This window comes from Populus trichocarpa, chromosome 5 (assembly GCF_000002775.5).
Source record: "Populus trichocarpa isolate Nisqually-1 chromosome 5, P.trichocarpa_v4.1, whole genome shotgun sequence".
Classification (NCBI taxonomy): Eukaryota; Viridiplantae; Streptophyta; class Magnoliopsida; order Malpighiales; family Salicaceae; genus Populus; species Populus trichocarpa.
The window spans coordinates 5,723,778-5,738,335 of NC_037289.2; the positions used below are offsets into that span (position 1 = coordinate 5,723,778).

Genomic DNA, 14,558 nt, shown 5'->3' on the forward strand with positions numbered 1-14,558 from the left:
AAATTAGATGATTGGGTAATTACTAAATCGAACCATCGAGCATTTATTGGCACCTGTCAGCACCACAGCATTCAACTTTATGAGTTAAGATGTTTTTTAAGGAAAGCAGACAAACAAATGTTTCACAAAAATTTTACTTTTTTACTTTTTCTATGTTTTTTAATCGTGTTTTAAAATGTTAATATCAAAAATATTTTTTTAAAATATTATTTTAATACATTTTTAAGACCCCAATACTAGAAAATAGGTTTGATTGCACAACTTTCAATGATTTAAAACACCACTATGAAACTTTAGACGAATTGAAAATTTTCCTCAAATAAAAGAAGAAAAGATCCATGTGCAAAAAAATAAAAATGGGGGTCCGAGAATCATCAAACCAACTTTTGCAATTGAACTATATTAATGTTACAAGAATAAAAGAGAGCACAAGGCATTGGGTATATTCATAGTGTCCTGCAGTTTGCCTTGTAAGATCCAAAATGTAACCCAGAAAGATTCATATGCACAGATTTTTAATATATATTCCTAGGGGGACTACATTGGGTTAACTTGAATATTAGAGACAAGATTGCAGACGGGGGCATTGCAAAAACAAAAACAAAAAGTGAAAGTAAATCATGGATTTTCTTATCTGTTGAAAAGGTATGGTCATCTCGGACCGGACAATTCTACAGCATGAAGGTTCTCAGTGGAGTCAAGGAGCCACTCAGAATTTTGACATGGAGCCAAATCAAGATCCTGGCGGACCACCTCTACCTTCTGCCACTCCTCCCATCTCTCTGCCAATCCATCACCTTCAAGCATTCTCACCACCTCGGACATCTTAGGCCGGTCCATTGGGGAGCTTTGGGTGCAGAGCAATGCTACTTGGATTAGTTGTTCTACCTCAGAGTCGACATAATTGTTCTGCAGGTCCGGATCAACCAGCATTTCCAATTTCCTCTCTTTTAGGAGTGCTTTAACCTGCAGAACTTGCAGAAGCTTTGATTAGTGAATGAACAAATGTGGCATAGACAAGTCCAGCAGTAAGAATGAGAAAAATATCAGAGAAGCGTATGACTAAACCCAGCTGCAAGCAGGAAGTTTACATCTGTGAAAAGATATGCACTGTCCATGCTGTGCCTAATGAGCCAACATAATTACTAAAGGCACGACCTTTCAGCAACTTATATGAAGAGTAAACAAAACTGAAATTATTTAATATCAAGATGAGCTGTAGTTGAAGCCCATCCGGATGTTTCAAGAAAGTTAAATTCATTCTGTTCTCTCTTCATAAATATATGAACAAATCCCTCAGTAATCAGTATGATAGATCAGTTCAAGAGTACCAGCCGTCATTGGAGAGGAAAGAAGAGAGATTCAGAAATAAGAGGTATTCTAGGTTGACAGTTTTCATTAATCACAAATCACCATATGATGATAGCAGCAACTACCTTTGAGTCAGCCATTTAATAGTAAAATTATACCCTAGATGCTATTTAAAGATGAATTCCATGGGATAACCAAAGATCCCTAGTATTTCAAGAATAGAATATTAAGGCCAGAACTATGATGCTTCTCCTAAGCCAAAGACAATAAAGAAATTAAGCTAAGAGATAAAAGGTCGTAAGGAACAAAATACCATTTCCTATCTATCGTCCCAATAAATCTCAGAAGGCTAAAATTCTTTTAGAAACACGTGGGAGTAACAAGGAATCAACGAAAACATGGAGTTACAAAAAAGGGCATGGTTTGTATGGAAAAAGAGAAGTAAACAAGCAGAAAAAGTGAAGCAGGTTGAAACACGGATTCAACTGACCAGAGCCATGAGCGTTATGGAGTGCATCCCTGAACAAAACAATTCCAGATATACTATATATATATATATATATATATATATATATATATATATATATATCCAGAGTAACACTGTTGAAGCAAGATTATAACATCACAAAATAAACTTTTGCATCTTAACACATAACGGAAGAATCTGGCAAATAACAAGGAGGAAGGCAGTGAGTTTATTACCCAATCAAGTAGCATAACATCATCATCATTGGCAAGCCTGGCGAGATCAAATGCGCGCTGTCCAGTGATAAGCTCTAAGAGCATGATCCCATAACCAAAAACATCAGTCTTCTCAGATGATTTTCCCGTGGAAAGATATTCAGGGGCTATATGTCCAATGGTTCCACGCACAGCAGTTGTGACATGGGTATCTTTGTAGTCCATAAGTTTAGCCAACCCAAAGTCACCAACAACTGCCTCAAACTCCTCATCCAATAATATATTTGCAGCTTTCACATCACGATGAATGATCTTTGGGTCACAGTGATCATGCAAATAAGAAAGACCCCTTGCAGACCCCAATGCAATTCTCTTCCTAGTTGCCCAATCAAGAGGGGCTTCTGATGGGGGGCGTTCTACAAGAATACATAAAAAAGGATCATGAGTACCAATTACTCACATAAAAGGTGTTCAAGTTAAAATTCCTATTTGATATAAATGAATTAGTGAGGTGATGGGAGCATGAAAGCAGCAGAAACTAGAATGAGCATTTAACTCCAGTATAAAAACCACAGATGAGACTAAACCAAAGTGGTTGGATGAGGTTTGTAGCATAAGGGTAGCAGACATGACCTCCATGACCTAAAAGCACCAGAAAGGACCAACAAGTAGTACCTCTTAGACAGGATGCAACACTTCCATTAGCCATGTATGGATAAACAAGCAGCCGTTCCGTTGGAGTCATGCAAAACCCACGCAACCGCAGGAGATTCCGATGCACAGCCATGCTGATCATTTCTACCTCTGTTTGGAACTGCAATTCCCCTCCAGGTGTCCGCTCCTCTTTCAGTCTTTTTACTGCCACCAATGTGCCATCAGCCAGGCGTCCCTTGTACACCTTACCAAATCCACCTCGGCCAAGAATGTTCTTGTTGCTAAAACTATCTGTTGCAACCAGTAGTTCTCGCAAAGAATACCTTTTGAGCTGTCCCAAATGGACTTCTGGATCTTCTTCAGCTGGAGAAACAACAGAGTTAAAAGAACATTCAAGGCCCAATCATTAAAACTAGTCTATTTTGAAGGTGAAACACAAACCAGGTACATCAAAAAAAAGCTCTATCGGTCTCCTTCGCCTCCAATATGCAAACCAAAAGGCTGGGGCTGCAAACAGTAAAGCAGCACCAGCAGCCACTCCGCCAGCAATTGCTCCAGTGGGGTTATTTTCTCCTGAAATGATAATTTAGTTCAGTCTCCTAATGCAAATTTGTTGGAACAAAACTAACTTCCAAAACAGTGATTTCAACAGTAATTTCCACCTTCTGATGATATGAATACGCTTAAAAAGGACTTCTTTTTGAGAATTTGGTAATTAAATAAGGCTATTAGTGCAACAAGTGGCAGCTGCAAAATTAAATAAAAACAAATCTTGAAATGCATGTGCAGTTATAGGAATGATTGTAGTGGACAGAATAAGTAAATCAAACACCAACTATGCCCTCGTAAGAAACAATATGAAGATTATCAAGCTGAAGATGAGAAAAGATGACAGTATGAAATAATTGTATTTTCACTATTAGTGCAGGAGATTACCAGGATAAGAATCAGTTGATGGTGGAATAAATGGAGGTGGTGGTGCAAATGGTGGAGATCCAGGGCAAGGCTTCCCCGTAACTGGGCCACAGAGGTCCAAGTTATTCACGAAGCTGTTAAAGGCGATTCCAATTAGCTAATGGTTCCGTTTTGGACATCCAGAATTTCAGGTATAGAAAGTTCCAATTGTAAGATGGCAAACCTGATGGGGGTAAATAGTGAAAACGAGCCATTGTCTGGTACAGGTCCCGAGAGACGATTATTTGACAAGTCTCTACAACCAAATTTGCAAAAAGTTCATATCACATCATTACAACCAAGACAGTACTGATGGCTGAAAAAGAGAAGAAGCACTTACAAGACTTGAAGGGCAGTGATGTTTGTCAAGGACAAAGGTATGGAACCTGACAAGCTATTGTTGTTGAGTCGGCTATCCTTGCAGAGACATACCAAAAAAAATGATAAGTTTCCCCTCTACCACTTTAGCATGTATTATTAAAATCCTGCTGGAACCAACACGTGCCCACAAGCACTCAAGCGCACAAACAATTGAGAAGTTAGAAATTAATAAAATTAGGAAAGAAAAAGGAATGGTTCAGCACTTAAGTTCTACTCCATTCAAGCAGAAAATAGAATCATGAAATCACCTCAAGGACACCTTGAGAACTACACCAGTCAAGAAGTCCATTTGCAATTACTTACATGCTAGCTTGCAGCAAATGAAGCACACAAAGTTCCCTTGTTAAAAATTAATAAATGGAATATCATGCTACTTTCCTTAAACATAAACAACCTTCAATTAACTTTTCATGATTGTAAGGGAGAGTGCTCCAGTATCAAGGATAATTTAGTTCAATCTGCAGAACAGTCTCAAAATGGAAGGCAACATGATACTATTTGAGTTTACACTGCTGCTTTTACATTGACTTCCTCATATCAAGCAGAAAAAGAAAATAAAAGGAAAAGGAAAGGAAAGGAAATTGAATGTGATGAAAAAAACAAACAGAGAAAGAAAGTAGTTATGAATTCCTTGGTGCTAAGCAATATCGGACCCTTGTACTATTGTTCATGGATAAAATGCTGCATAGTAAGGCAATTATGATGCTAGCCGTTCCTTGACAAATTAAGCTTTGTGGCTCAAAAAAACGAGCTTTGTGCTAAGCAGTCTTTTCCAATAAACAAACTAAATGAAGTTCTAATAAGCAGCAATGAATCCCAAAGAGCAAAAATTATAGAAGGCAAGGAAAAGGGTGTTCATTCATACAGAAAGCGAAGTTTCGTCAGTTTGCCCAATGCGTCTGGAATAGGACCACTGAAACTGTTCAGGTAAAGATCCAAGCTCACCAAGTTTGTCAGATTCCCAAGATCACTAGGAATTGGTCCACTTATGTTGTTACCATAGAGTTCTCTGCATGTTAAAAATTAATCATAAGACATTAAAACTTAAAAGAAAACATTTATGATGGTAAAACACTACAAACTAATAACATAGTTCAATAAAAGAGTACCACTAAGAGCATGTGTCCACACGCAACAATAATAAAACGAAACTACTGTGTGCTCATCTCTGTTGTACTGAACTTGTATCCTCTTTAATGTTGTTATTAATATAGCAATCATTCAAATTTTGATTCTAAATGCTGTGCATTGTGATGACCTCCAAATTTAAACAAACACAGAAAAGAACATTAAATAATGGGCGATCATTATGCTCTGAGTGAACTAGTTGATTCATTGCATTAACAAAATCCATTTCTCCTATAAAACAATAGCAAACTTAATTGGGAACTCACCCAGTCATTAATCCAATTAAACACTACAGATTTGTTGTGTGATAACTCAGTAGCATGTTAAAATAATTAGCTAAAATAACTTTACAAGAAAGATGTACTTGTGTATAGTATATACAATATAAAAAACTTCCACTCAACAAATTTTAATCAGGAAGGTTAACTAAGTTTCCTAAGACTTCAATCTGTATTTATCCATGTTCAAGCTGCCCTCCCCTCTTTTGAGAACAGGAAAGAAAAGTAATAATTGATATGACAGCAACTGGATATTGTCAGGCATCACCAATAAATGCATGCCTACAATTCACGTAAAAGAATCCTTTTCATGAGAGAAGGATGATTGGAGAGGTAGCGAACATTGAACATAAAAATTGTCAATCAAGAATGCACAAAAAAAAATGCAGTTAGTGTTAATAGAAGCATAGAGAGGAGTAGCAGTTAGCCACAAAAAAATACACGCAAACAGAGTGCTTCTAATAAACATTCTTCATGATGACTTACAGGTACTGTAAATTCTTAAGCTGGCCAACCTGTGGGACCAATTGACCAGATAAGGCTGCATTGCCAAGGTCACTGTAGGAGACAAGAAATGGTGCTTTTAGCATATAGAAGATCATAAAACAAGCATGGTTTACTTAACAAAGTGATTGATTAAATAAGGTTGCTTACACTCTAATAACACTATTGTCATTGTTGCATGTAACATGAAACCATGTACAGGGGTTAACAAGGGTAGGATCCCAGCTCTGCAGGACATTGTTTGGATCTTGTAAATTTACCCGTAGATTACGCAACGCATCACCTGCTTCAACCGCAATATTGAGATGTGAAGGTCAATCAAAGGAAGAAAAAGGCAAGAAGATAAAGCAGATTTCTAAAGCTTGCAGGTAAAGTTACTCAACTTCGCATCAGCACTAGATTTTACCATCTCTGATATTCTCTAACAAGCATTAAATGACCCATTACACCTGACTCTGTCCTACAAGTTTGGGAAGATGTGCTCTTTCAACCAGCTTAATGACATGAGAAAAGGATTGCTTTCAAAGATATGAATTACAAGCCAAATCTTGTGTTTGTGTTGTCTAATCTTAATGTCTCAATCAAATCTCCATATGCTATAAGCCCATCTCCCGCTGCATTGAAACCCCTCTTTCTTATCTAAGTCAAAGCAAAAGAACCTAGCATAGCACTTTGAAGCAAACAAAAATTGAACTCAGGCAAGAACTAATTGAAATTTTAAAACATTCAGCCCACAAAAAGAAAATGAGCTACCACATCCTTCTCGTGCAATAACTTAACATCAAAAAATGACAGTAATTAACACTCTCTTTGATCTGATAGGAAAATGACACCTTAATTTAATAAGACACTACCATAACAAGTTCTGAGAGTCAAATTTATTATATAGAGCCTGTCATTATCTAATACAAGAAAGTTTCTTAATTGCACATCCTATCAATAAAACACCTTAAAAATAACTGACCAGACCAATCCAGCTCCATAAACACAACAATAAAGCATTAATTCCATCCATCACTGTTCAAAATAACTCTATAAAGCCAGCATTCAATAACACAACAACTTAACAAACAAAATCCATAATTCCACAGACTTACAAAGGGCCACAACAATCTATTGATAAGTAACAAATAAAATATTCAAGAAAATAAGAAACCAGCAAGAACCTTCCATGTTGGCAGAGATCCTTGAAAAGGGGAGTATGAATACCACCAGGATCATCCACAGAGTAATCACAGAAACCCCAGTTTCTCTCTCCATTAAAATTGACAAAATGAACACTGACACAAACCCAAAGCCCAAACCTTAGCACCTCATTTTAAAAACACATAAAGAAGTAAAATTTCACACTCATAACCCTCCACTACCCCCCCAAAAGACCATCATTAACGAAGACTAACAAAAGGGTAGTTTTCAAAAGTAAGTCTAGTAGCCTTCATGTCAAAAAAGTGGTTTCATTAAGTAGAGAGGTTTTTCTTTTGTTAATGTGATGAAAGAAGATCCTTGAAAATCTTCTTTTCAAATAAATGCTTCAACTTTACTGTACTTTTTGGCCAGAGAAAATGGATTTGTATTGGGGTATTTTTTTTATTTTTTATTTTTTTTGTCAAGCTTTTTACGGAGAGGGAGAGAGAAGGTGGCGTGCAGTGGTGCAGCGACAACTTGGGTCCCAGTCAAAGCATGCAAATGGCAAGGAGGAAGTGCAAAAGGTAAAAGAGTAAAGTATTATTTAATTCCTATTTTTTTTTCGTTAATTACTTTATTCTAAGGGATCCAATATTGAATCTCTCTAATCTTATATGTGTCTGTGACTTGGTTTTATTTCACTATTTTTTTTCTTAAAATGTCCTTCATTTTTATCAAATTTTCCAATCCCACCCACTACAAACAAGTCATTTACATTTAGAAAAGGGTAGCTCGGAGATTTTAAGAAGATTGACGGTAAACTCTAGTTCACTCTGAGGGACTAATATATAGTTTTCATGACAAAACAAGCCATCTTACAAAATCATAAGAAATAGAGGGACCAGCCTATAATTTACTCTGAAGCGAACTACGTTTGAGAGTCAAAGGAAAAGGAAGGTGGGGTACATGGTGCCACCTCGGATTCAGTCAAACAAACTTTCATGACACTCTTGATCGAAACAATCAATTATTACCACTATATGATACTACTAGCTTTCTTCTCATCATACTTTGCGGGGTTGGATAAAAAAAATTGAATGTAAGAACATGATATCTCGGCCATATGATATAAAATTGAATGAAAGTTAATGTCCCAACACTTTATAGGGATTTAAAATTAAATTGCGTAAAAATTATTCCCGTATAATTTTATTAATTTAGCAGGTCTAAAGATAAAAAAAATAGCACAAGTTAATATGGATTAATTTAACAAACATCTGCTTGTTTCATGGACTCCATTTCATTCCATCGATCTTTTATTTTATTTTACTATATAATAAAAAAAATCATTTCAAAATAAAAAAGAACTCATAGGGCCCGAGTGACAAGGCGTGTGGGCCTGAGGTAGGCTTGCTCGGTTGGGCCAGATATTTTTCTTCTTGCTTAAGGGTCATATGACAAGTTATTCACCCTTTATTTTAAGAAAATAATAACAAAATAAGTATTAGACAATGCTTCATTTGGTGAGCTACAATTAAGATTCCGACCACGATTATGATAGCTGAAATACCAGGGGAGGGGGTTTTTGAATTACAAATCCATTTTCCAACTTATTTTAACCCGAAAACACCTCTTAAACATCATAAAAACCTCCTTAAACCACCTAACAACCCCAAATCCAAAATCACCCAAAAAACAAAAAATCAACCAAATAAAAATATCTAAATAAAGTCTGATATCTTTTTATAGGGATGTTTGAAGGCAAAAACTACCGCCATCAAACTTCCTTTATCAAATGGAACTCATTGACACTGATAACAATGAGTTTCATAGCAAACAAGTGGCTAAATAGACAACTCTATTTTTCTACCCATTTTTTTGGTAAGTTTATCTCTCCTCTTTCTAACATAAAAACTAAAAAATAAATAAAATGAGCTTTCGTACCAAAATAAAAATTGTTGCAAATTTGTGGCTTTACATTTTACTTTTTAGTCCTTTAACTTGTAATTTGATACTTTTACCATAATTCCACACCTAATTTAATCTCATTAGGCTGAAAAAGTATGTAATTGGGGGAAAAAAAGGACGTGCTTCACTTTTCATCACCAGATCATTTCTTAGTTGTTTTAGATGTATAAGTAATGATATTAATCATTACTAGTTTCATTGCACGCGCTCCATTGTTAGAACGGATTTGAAATATCATTGATAATTTTTTAATAACATGTATATATTCTTAAAATACCAAGTTAACATAGTCAAATCTGATCTGACTAAAAAAAATTAAGATGATGCTATTCAAACTTATTTATTAAAAAAAATGTTAAACAATGTTATTTTTTAACGTAAAAAAAATGATCAGGTCATAGGAAGCACTTTGATAGTATCATTAAACGCGGCTCAATAGGTCAACCTTGAAATCTCCCGACCTAACTCCTCGTCTAGTTCAAGCTTCAAATTAAATCATATGTGAGTTGCCCCAATATGACCTAATCAACTTAATAGGTCTAAAGGCAATTTGGATGACGAGTAAAAACATGATTTGACTTTAAAAAAATTCAAGACAACATCTTTTTTTAATATTGAAATGAAAACATATTGGATTGCCTCCAATCAACCCGAGTTAACTTATCAAATTCCAAACCTAGGTCATGGATACAACTATAATGAACTAACCTAATTGAGCCATTTTTCTCTTTCTTTTACTTTGCCTTCTTCTCGTCCTAATTGAGCCTTTATTGGACTAATACATGATGGAATTCTGGATTGGATTAAAAAGGTTTGAGAGAGTCAAGGATTGAATTAAACAAAGAGGAAAAAAATGTCTAACATTGTAACACATACATTAGCGTGTGAGGAATGTCGTTGTATTGGAGAGGTGCGTGTGGTTTTCTCTGAGATTCGATGATGGCCTTCCTTAAAGCCATTGAAATTCTTTATGCAAGGGCTTCTTTTTATTGTAGAACATAATGGTGATGTAGCTCCAGTATGCTTTAGCGACTCATTTTTCTTTTCTTTTCTTTTCTTTCCTCTATTTTTTCTCTCCCTCTCATTAGTTCCCACACCTGATTTCTTCTATTCTTCCCATCATAGACAAAGGGGGCTACATTTTTTTCCATATTTTCAATTATAGTCCTTTTATTTTTAATTTTTTAAAAACAAAAAATCCAAATAATTTTACACAAAATCAAGTGCCAATACAATGACAGGATGTTTTACCAACTCTATAAGAACCTCACACCGAACCTATTAAAACAAACTATCAAGGCCAATCTCGAACAAAATTATTGTGGAAGGTTAAAAATGAAAAGAAAAGAAAACTAAGTGACCGAAAAAAATACATTGTGTGAATTAACGGTGTAATTATTTATGGATGCGCAATAGAAGGAACAATTGATTGCCTAACTCATTTTTTTAGGGGAGTTCGATGAAGATAATGCATGCATGTTTTTGGATGATGAATGGAAAGATTAACATATCTAGATAAGATGAGGAGCAATATAATTTAAAGAAATGTATTACAATAACAACATGATGAAAAAATCCATCACAAGTCGTGAGTGGTAGAAAAAACATATGATGATGATGATGATGATGATGATGTTTGCATGCCTTTTCATGGTCGTTAGAAAGATGAACATAGTTAGATTAGTTGGGGGAAATTCATAAAAACTCATAGTAATAACAATAGTCAAATGATAATTTAGAGAACTCTGTCACAAGTTGTGAGTGGTAGAAGAAATGTTGGTGCGTGTATGTCTTCTAATGACTGTTAGGATGATAAACATAGCCAAATCAATTAGGGACATTTTTATTTAAAAGAATTCATAATAATAAATTCGATGAACTCCTTCAAAAATTAAAGATAGTAAAGCATAACTTTTACATTAACGAGGATGTAAAGTGGATAATGGTTAATGAACACCATTCTTAGATGACACAATCTAACTATACGAAACATCATGGCTGGGGGACAAGTTATCACTTTATTTCTAAAGAACGGTTATAATAACATAAGGTCTGTTTGGGAACGCAGTGCAAACCGCGTTCTCTTAAATTTTGATTTTGATTTTTATTTTGTTAAAAATTATTTTTAAAATATATATTTTCAGATCATTTTGATATGCTGATATCAAAAATAATTTAAAAAAAAATATTATTTTGATGAATTTTTAAGCAAAAAACACTTTGAATCACAAACCGCTGCCACATCTCAAACACACCAAGGTGCAATCGTTACTGTAAAGAGCCCAGATTGAATGACATATAAGAAATCAAACAGATGATCTATGCAGGTAAGCTCAGGTAGGCTAGCGAAGAGAAGAGGCTAGAACATAAGTAAGAGGCAAATTAGGTTGAGTGGGTAAAGAATTGTGGTAAACATATAGTAAGTTTGATGAAACTTTTTATCAAATATTACTTACTGAATTTATACAATTATAACAGATAAAAAGAGATTTGTCCCATGATTATTCTAAGAATCTATTTTCAGATAACCGCAGTATATCATAAGAAATCTCAAACGTATAAATTTCTTCATGTAAAAATCACGAGAAATAGCTTGATCGAGCAGAGATTAGACTGTATCTTAATGAGTTGAAAGCAGCCAGTAGCAAGTCGCTAGGTTACAGATATGGTTTGCAGGCATTGTTCAAAGGTTGCAGACCATTGGCTTGAACACAAGCCCAGCGATGCCCCCAACCTCGTCATCGAGCTTGTATTATTCTCAAGAAAATAATACTTCGTACATTTTTTAGATCCATAGATACATTGCAATATATTGCTATACGAGAACATGCATTAACTTTTTTATGTCAGAGACATGTTGGAAATGATTGCAAATTTATTTTTTTATATTAAAACAAATTTTAGCCCAGCTCACGGCAAATCACGAATCAATGACGAGTTTTTTTTTTTTTTTTTTCTTAAGAGACATGGTTGGAAATGATCCTCTCATGCCAACTTGGATTCATTGGTTTTGGATGGTCCGAACTAGGTTGTTTAGCCGGGTGGGTTAAATGCATTTTCGGCTCATTTACAAAAGCGGGCCTGCCCAGGTTATTGGGTTTTCGATTTGGCTGTTCATATTGGCATAGTTTAAATGCTTATTTTTTAAAAAGATGAAAATAATATTTTTTTTCTTAGTTTAAAAAATTGTATTTAATGGTACATGTTTATGTTTACCGAGGTTTACACCCTCTTTTTTTAAGGTTAAATGTAATCCTTTAACATTTTCCCTTCTTACAAAAGCTACCAAACAAAGTTGAGGATCTGAAGCGAAATATCAAGAAATTGATTTTTAACGGAATGAAAAATACATTAATACTATGATTAAAGATGTTTTCTAAAGAGGTTTAAATATTTTTATAGGCTATAAAAACTTAAATGAACTAGAAAATAAAATAAAAATCAACATAAACAACAATTTATAAACCTAATTTAAAGAGATAAAATAGTCTGATGAGCGATGCAATTGCTCCCAATTAAAAAAACAACCAGTAGAATCTTTTATAGAAATTTAAGTTAATTCAACAGTCAAATATCTTGTTATCTTCATTTTAAATTATAATCTTAGTATGACAAACAAAATTTCTCTTGAATTCAGATATATCCACTAGCTAATAAAAACATTTATTAAATCATTTGTAAGATCTGTTTGGAGCATATTCTCTCAATGGTCAATAGTAAAAATCAAATCAAGAGTGGCTCATATTAGTAGGGATTTGTGCCTTTCAGTTCATCTTTCTGTTCTTTAGAAAGTGTGGATTCAACAATCTTAGTTCTTATATGAGCCAGAATAAAGAACTAGCCCAGCTTATAAGCCATTACATGCACCTTACGTAATTCTTTCGTGCATCTTTTAGCAGAGAATGATACATTCAGAATGGTCAAAACAGTGAATGCTCAGCATATATGATCACAATTTACATCGAAACATCATTTTCGTGCAATATAAAAGAGTGAGAGTTTAATCCTATGATCGATCATATCATCACCAAATTAAAGCCTGCCTTGATGAGATTCTAAGATTGTATTGGGTGATCAGTATATATCTTTTGTTTGGATGCCTCCGTTCACCAATATCCTGACAGTTTTCAGCTTTTCCAACAACATATTTTATGTGTTAATTATTAAGCATGTTAATGTTGGAAAAGCTGAATATTAAGCTCATCTTTTAATCAATTAGGGTTTTTTTAAAACATGGTTGTGATTTAGATAATATGATCCGAGTCCATAAATAATTGCAAGTTGTATGTTGAACTTGGGACTTTAGTTCTTAATTTATTGAGGAGACAGCAAGTTAAAGACAGTCTACACCATTTTAAAATCATGATGCATGTAATGATGGAATAAACAGGTAAAGGTAGGTGCCAAAGAAGCCACTTGTGATGATCCTGTCAGAGTGTTATAAACTATTTATTTTTTTCTAAATTTATTCATGAATTTAATATATATATATATATATATATATATATATATATATATGAAATTTCGAATAGGTTTGACTGATATACGTTACGAGGCATGGTCAGTGCTAAATCGAACAGGCTTATTAGTCAAAGTTTGCAAATTGCATATCAAGCTTGAATGAGACGAAATAATTCTGAAAGAAGACAGCTGATCAAGGTTCAATGAATAATTTCTTCACATCCTCCCACCAAGCATAATTTGCCGATCTAGGAAATGACAAGGAAGAAATGGTGGCTTCCGATGTGTGTGTGTGTGTGTGTGTGTGTGTAATGGTGAATTGCTGACGTTTCTTTCTACCAATCATGCATATTGGGAATTAATGGCTTTTGGTTGTCAGTGTGTTGAGTATGTATACTTAAAACTTAAGAAAGAACAATGAGGAAAAAATAGTGGTTGCCTTGGGAGAATAGCTGTTGATATTTTGAAGCATATCATGGATGTGATGCAAGAGAATCTTGAGAAACATAAAAGGAACAAAAGAAAAGCAAAGTGATCGTCAAGCATATGTGCCAGAGCCACCCCTACAAAAAGACCACCTTTTTCTTAAGCCGTGCAAAGATACCATGTCCAATGATATGAATTAAAGGCTAATATTATTATCAAGAACCCTGATCCAAAATCAGAAAAAAAAAAGATCATGGAGCTTTCATATACGAATATATATCTGCATGGAGACAGGAATGTGGGGGGGGGGGGGGGTTGCTTGCTTCCATGGATGTCCCATCCATATGTAGCTAGGATTTATTCCACCATTATTTTTATAGCTAGGGTGACCTGATTAAATAACAGTTATCTGATCAGGTTTATCAAGTAAATGTGAGGGGATGTTAACTTTTATCGATCTATATTAGTCATTGAAGCCGCCACTTAACATTGTTCTATACAGTTAATGACAGTACGTACTCGACAGACAGTAATATCTTTCTTCTCAAAACATTTCAGAATCGATTTTTTTTTTAATAAAAAACTGTTCTATGCATCATCTGACATCAAACTCTGCCTATGTTTGAAGGAGTTAACCAAGTTATTGCATATTATTACCCACCTTACGGAACATATCAAATTGCAGAG

General features: G+C 34.6%; 1 protein-coding gene across 1 annotated transcript; it reads right to left on the reverse strand.

The window, feature by feature from the left end:
* Positions 1-371: 371 nt before the first annotated feature.
* On the reverse strand, positions 372-7,559 carry LOC7486331 (somatic embryogenesis receptor kinase 1). The gene is made up of 11 exons (XM_002307088.4): positions 7,058-7,559; positions 6,042-6,174; positions 5,874-5,945; positions 4,847-4,990; positions 3,941-4,012; positions 3,785-3,856; positions 3,583-3,695; positions 3,088-3,219; positions 2,668-3,009; positions 2,014-2,408; positions 372-966 (listed from the first exon to the last, which is right to left on the reverse strand). The coding sequence occupies exons 1-11, from the start codon at positions 7,149-7,151 to the stop codon at positions 652-654; spliced, it is 1,884 nt and encodes a 627-aa protein (XP_002307124.2). The 5' UTR covers positions 7,152-7,559; the 3' UTR covers positions 372-651.
* Between the last annotated feature and the right edge of the window lie 6,999 nt (positions 7,560-14,558).

Excerpts from the sequence above, each read along its gene's own strand:
- LOC7486331 (XM_002307088.4), bottom strand. The coding sequence starts at position 7,151 with ATGGAGAGAGAAACTGGGGTTTCTGTGATTACTCTGTGGATGATCCTG. Across the intron at positions 4,991-5,873 it reads CTTAAGAATTTACAGTACCT|AGAACTCTATGGTAACAACA; the intron begins GTAAGTCATCAT and ends TTTAACATGCAG. Across the intron at positions 3,696-3,784 it reads TCACTATTTACCCCCATCAG|CTTCGTGAATAACTTGGACC; the intron begins GTTTGCCATCTT and ends CGCCTTTAACAG.